This window comes from Simochromis diagramma, unplaced genomic scaffold, assembly GCF_900408965.1.
Source record: "Simochromis diagramma unplaced genomic scaffold, fSimDia1.1 OVJJ01000501.1, whole genome shotgun sequence".
In the NCBI taxonomy this organism is placed as follows: domain Eukaryota; kingdom Metazoa; phylum Chordata; class Actinopteri; order Cichliformes; family Cichlidae; genus Simochromis; species Simochromis diagramma.
Window position 1 is genome coordinate 1,639,678 of NW_024387320.1, and position 6,066 is coordinate 1,645,743.

The 6,066-nt window shown below is 42.3% G+C and overlaps 1 protein-coding gene across 1 annotated transcript; it reads left to right on the top strand.

Moving 5' to 3' along the window:
• Positions 1 to 360: 360 nt before the first annotated feature.
• LOC120717612 (gap junction alpha-8 protein-like) lies at positions 361 to 1,794 on the top strand. Its single transcript, XM_040005754.1, has one exon. The coding sequence runs from the start codon at positions 361 to 363 to the stop codon at positions 1,633 to 1,635; it is 1,275 nt and encodes a 424-aa protein (XP_039861688.1). The 3' UTR covers positions 1,636 to 1,794.
• The last annotated feature ends 4,272 nt before the right edge of the window (positions 1,795 to 6,066 follow it).

The window sequence follows — 6,066 nt, forward strand, 5'->3', positions numbered from 1 at the left end:
GTTAACTTTTGTTAGTCCGGTTCACGATGAAAATATGCAGCCATTAGTACAGTTAAATCAATGCCTAGCTTAAAGGTTATTTTCATATTTAAAATTACCAGCAAATTGCTGTTTGTTGTTTACTTTCATCTTTCTGTATATTTGTGAATGTGTGCGTACAAATCAAATTTACGATCATATTCTGGCGTTTGTTTGATTTTTAAATGTTTGCAAGTTTTTTCCTCTCATGCATAGCTTACTTTTGGCACCCTCTTTTCCCCTCCCCCTGTTGGTCCCTGCCTACCCCACCCTCCCTGTCCATCTGCACCCTTCGTGTCCCTCCCTACCCCACCCTTCATTCTGCAGTGCTACGGACCGATCATGGGTGACTGGAGCTTTCTGGGTAATATTTTAGAGGAAGTCAACGAGCACTCTACGGTGATCGGCCGGGTGTGGCTCACGGTGCTCTTCATCTTTCGCATCCTCATCCTGGGCACAGCAGCAGAGTTTGTGTGGGGCGACGAGCAGTCTGATTATGTGTGCAACACACAGCAGCCTGGATGTGAGAATGTGTGCTACGACGAGGCCTTCCCCATCTCCCACATCCGCCTGTGGGTGCTGCAAATCATCTTTGTGTCCACACCGTCTCTGGTGTACGTGGGTCATGCTGTCCACCATGTCCACATGGAGGAGAAACGCAAAGAGCGGGAGGAGGCAGAACTTAGCCGGCAACAGGAGCTGAGTGAGGAGCGTCTTCCTCTGGCACCTGACCAGGGAAGCGTCCGCACCACTAAGGAGACCAGTACGAAAGGAAGCAAGAAGTTCAGGCTGGAGGGCACCCTGTTGAGGACCTACATCTGCCACATCATCTTCAAGACACTGTTTGAAGTGGGCTTTGTGGTGGGCCAGTACTTTCTGTATGGCTTCCGCATCTTGCCGTTGTATAAATGCAGCCGCTGGCCCTGCCCCAACACGGTGGACTGCTTTGTGTCTCGCCCCACGGAGAAGACTGTCTTTATCATCTTCATGTTGGCTGTGGCCTGTGTCTCACTGTTCCTAAACTTTGTGGAGATCAGTCACTTGGGCCTGAAGAAGATTCGCTTTGTCTTTCGAAAGCCAGCCCCTGCTCCGGGGCCTTCCCAAGGCGAGGGGTTGGCCCCCCTGCCGCCACAAGGGAAGAGCCTGCCCCCCCTGGCTGTTCCCTCTCTGCAGAGAGCAAAAGGTTACAGGCTGCTGGAGGAGGAGAAAGCTCCCCCCATGACTCACCTCTACCCACTGGCTGAGGTGGGCATGGAGGCTGGCAGAGGGGCCCCACCCTTCCAGGGGTTGGAGGAGAAAGCGGAGGAAGTGCTGCCCATGGAGGACATCTCTAAGGTGTATGACGAGACTCTACCCTCCTACGCCCAGACCACTGAGACAGGAGGGGTGACATTACACGAGGAAGAGGCTGAGGAGGTGCAGCCGCCAGAGGCGGAAGCAGAGAGGGTGGATCTGGCTGCAGAAGAGGACATCGAGGTAGAGGAGGCGGTGAATGGGGAGGGGGCAACTCCAGCAGAGGCAGGAACGGAAGCTGCGGAAACGATAGAAGACAACAGGCCGCTGAGCCGACTGAGCAAAGCCAGCAGCAGGGCCAGGTCAGACGATCTCACCGTATGAACCTGTGAGACACCTGCACACACTAAAACGTTCAATGTGAAAGAGAGCACACACACCTATCTCAAGACAATGCACACTCTTGAACAGGCAGGTCAGAAACCAAATGTATGAAAAACAAAATCAACAGGGACTAAAACCTTTTAGGATTACCAAGTTACAAAAAACCCCAACAAAAACAAAAAACAAAAAAATGTTTGTGATAACTATGAAATATTTAAAAAAGAGTAGATTAGAAAAACAGGAGTTTTTTTTTATTAAGCGTGTTCTTATATTTAAAAATATATTGAAAGGACACATGTGAGGGAGGATGTTTTTACTTGACGATCCTTGTTCAATTTTTAGAAACATCTTTTCTATTGAAAGACTTATAATAGTACATACTAGAGGGATAGACCTTTTTACACAGGGTTTGAGTAGATAGGGGAAAAGGGGGGTTATAATATACTTGTGTGTCTGCATTTCAGTTCTATCGCCGTAGTTAGGCACCGACTTTCATTCCCATTCAGGCACCACATACTGCAAATGCAGCATGTTGCTGCAAGCCTTGCCAGCGAGAAGGCTCTCGCGTGGAAAATACACCTGACTAAATGTCGGCACATTAACGTGTAGCCTGCAAAGGTCTTTGTGAAGAAGCAGAACAAGTCCATTTTCAGGTTTTAGAAGAGCATTCCTCTTTTGCACATTCAGAGGTTTCAGCTCTATGCAAGGCCTTAAACCCTCACAACACCTCATCCATTGCATCCATGTACACAGGATTCTTTTGAGTAAACAGAGATGTGCATCAGTATTGGAGCGTTTCTCTCTTTTTCATGTTTATATACCAGGTAGCGCAGCCAGAGCTGAGTAAGTCCGGAATAAAGAAAAAAGAAAAAAAAAAAAAAAACAGAAAAAAAGAGACCACATGTCGAATGTCTTTTTCAGTCCGCATTTCTTCTTTTTGAGATTTGCTTATGTTGTGTTGCCTTTAAGAGCGCTGCGTACTGTGATATCAACAGCCCGTGGAAGAGAGCAGAGCTTATTTTGCCCTATCAGAGAGTGAACTATAACGGCGACCTCAAACCAAATCCTCTCTTTTCGTGCTATACAAACAAGCGTCCGGCCGATAAAGATCATGCACCATCAGCACAAAGTATTGTTGGAGGCGGGACAATAAAAGAAACCGTGCTCATCAATGAAAACAAGCATCCTTAACCTGGCTGTGGAAAAAAAAATCTTTCTGCGTGATTTTATCCGAGCACAGCAGAGAACATACCCCTTAAGAAAACACAATAGTTGTGATATGCTTATAAATACAGAGAGAAACAACTGTAGGGGAGGGGGGAGTCCAGCTGTACATAATGCCCTATCATGTGCCTAATATTGTACATAGTGTGCAGCTGTTTTTAGTTATTTCACTGTCCACTGCAAACACACATTCTCATTGTGACAACACTAATAATTTAATCCCACAAGCCCACTGTAGACAGAAAATGCCCAGCAGCAGGATCATGCATCTATCTGAGTAAAGGAGACCCATTTCCTCACTATTGCAAAGTGTGTTTATTAAAATCTGATTTATTAAAATCTTCACACTTTTTCTGGCTTTCTTTTTTACTCAAACCAATGCAACTGTGAGACTTCCAGTGCCTTTTCTGTAAGTGTTAATTATTGTAAGTGGTTTCATTGCTACGTAAACTTGATGTTTTACTTCCTTTTTTGTTTTTTATGATTGGTTTCATTTCTTTGTGACCCCTCTGTACACACAAACACCTCCACGTAACATCACGTCTCTGTAATATACCTATGACGATAATATAATGACTTTTATTTTAAACATGTTCAGATATAAGTGCATAAAGCTTCACGTTTGTGGACATTAACCCATTCATGCAAAATGAGCTGATGCTCAATCTGTGCCTCTATGCCACACATGTACATCTCAAAGTGTTGGATTTGGGGGCACGATCCAAGGGCTCCCCTCCATCCCCGATCTGTAGTCACTTCACCTCCCATAATCCCATGTGGCAGAAACTGAGCCTTTAATGAACAGCCAAATTATTAAACACACATATAACAATGTTTTGATCAAATATGCTGCTGGCTGTTTTGTACATCAATATGCTGGTATTGTATAGTTCTGTGTATTTTAAGACTGTTGCATTGCCTGTATGTTTGTAAGAATACATGATTAATCTTTGGAAAGGAGAAAAAAAAAATCCTTTTTACTAACTTGTAGTCTTCTCTGCTGATAGATGTGTGGCTGTATCTTCTTTTGAAAAGTGAACCGATGCAATAAAAAGTCACACGTGGTCAAGACGTGTCGTGTCAGTGTTTCTCTGGGGAGCATGCACCCAATGACGCACACTGAAGAATTCCAGTCCACCCCCTACACACTATAGATTTAGTAACTGTGTAGGGTGTAGTGGGTAGAGTAGTGGGCGGCGTGGGCTTAAGTTTCAGCTTGTAATATTTGGTGTAACACAGACTTGTGCTTTTTCCTTTATACTGACTAAATGAAAATCTAACATGAAAACTCTATTTATTGCACAGTTCAAAAGCCTGTTATTCAGTTCAGATTTTCCAGTTTTATATTATCATTTAGATTTGCCTTTTTTTTTATAATAGATCAAAGACATTTGCCAATGCAGAAGCAGAAATATCAAACTGTGGACGTGCATATATTAAATAATAAAAAACAACAATGTATTTATCTTTTTCTTCTCCTTTCGGCTGCTCCGTTGAGGGGTCACCAGAACAGATCATTTGTCTCTCTCTCACCCTCTCCCTGCCATCCTATCATGTGATCCTCTCCCTGTCCTCCATCTTTACATGCATGTACATGCATGCATGCATGCTTTACATGTGGCCTCCCTATTTTACTCCTGCCTAACAGCTCCACAGTCCCTATATTCAAAGACCCTACCCCTCTGATTTCTCTCTTGCTGTGTCCAAACACACCTTCTCCCTCTCCTCCTCTTCCTCGGTCTTTGATCAACAGCGGCACAGCTACCCATGCTGGTCAACAGCACTGGTGGCAATTGCCCTTTCTTGGGGGACTGCATTGGGCTTTGGCCTCCCGTGGAGGTGTTAAAACAAAATTATTATAATGCAGAACTTTCTATTTCAGAATGACACTTATTAAACCATTAGGCTGTATCTTAACACTTTATTTTTGCAGATGTTATGATTAACTAAAATATTTAAAAATGATCAGATGTAGTGGAGATTGTATATGATTGAAATGTAAGTATATAGGAGTATGTTAACGTTGCACTATGGTAAAAATGACAAATGGCCTGTATTTGTATAGCGCTTTACTAGTCCCTAAGGACCCCAAAGCGCTTCACACATCCAGTCATCCACCCATTCACACACTGGTGATGGTAATCTACAGTATAGCCACAGCCACCCTGGGGCGCACTGACAGAGGCGAGGCTGCCGAACACTGGTGCCACCGGGCCCTCTGACCACCACCAGTAGGCAATGGGTGAAGTGTCTTGCCCAAGGACACAACGACTGAGACCTATACTCAAGTACATAGAATTAATTTCACCCCTGACTACTTGCCATCCTCCCAGGTATTTGAGGAACTACACTCAGAAAAATAAAGGTGCCAACTGGAACCAAAAGTGGTTCTTTAGACTGATGCCATAGAAGAACCCTTTTTGGTGCCACAAAGAACCATTCAAACAATGGTTCTTTGAAGAACCATTTCTTTCAGTGGTTCATTGAAGAACCTTTAAAGGTGCCCCAAAGAACCATTTCTTGATGGTTCTTTGGGGCACCTTTAATGGTTTTTCAAAGAACCTTTTTAAAAATGGTTCTTTAAAGAACCATTTTTAAAAAGCTCCTTCAAATGGTTCTTTAAAAGAACCATTTTAAAGAACCTTTTTTGAGTGGTTCTTTAAAAAACCATTTTAAATCTTTCAAAATAAAATGCATCATAAATTGAATTTGAGTAGGGGAAAATAAATACGAGCACAGCATAGACATATATTAATGGTTTATTGTCATTTTGTAGTTACCAAAAGACAAAAAGGCATTTTAACCCTCAGCACAACATCACTACTAATACATGTCACATATTAGTGTTTTAAACAGTAATAATTAAATATATTGGCTATACTATAAATAAATATATATAAATACTATATCTACAGATAACACAACAAATAATACATGTATTGTTTAATTAATAAAACATCAGAAAGTGATAAAACACATTAGAAATAGCAATAGCTTCATAACAGACCAATAAATCAACACATTTTCATCAGCAGATGTTTGCATGTTCAGTAAAAATATATCAACAACAAGTTTATGATTAAAATGATCAATGAACTTCAGCCTTACACTATGTAATGTACGTTTCATGTTGTACTCATGGTCCTTGGTTAGTCCAGTTTAGGATAATGTCTCTGACGTATGTTTCATATCAAATATATGTCATAT

Excerpts from the sequence above, each read along its gene's own strand:
- LOC120717612 (XM_040005754.1), top strand. The coding sequence starts at position 361 with ATGGGTGACTGGAGCTTTCTGGGTAATATTTTAGAGGAAGTCAACGAG.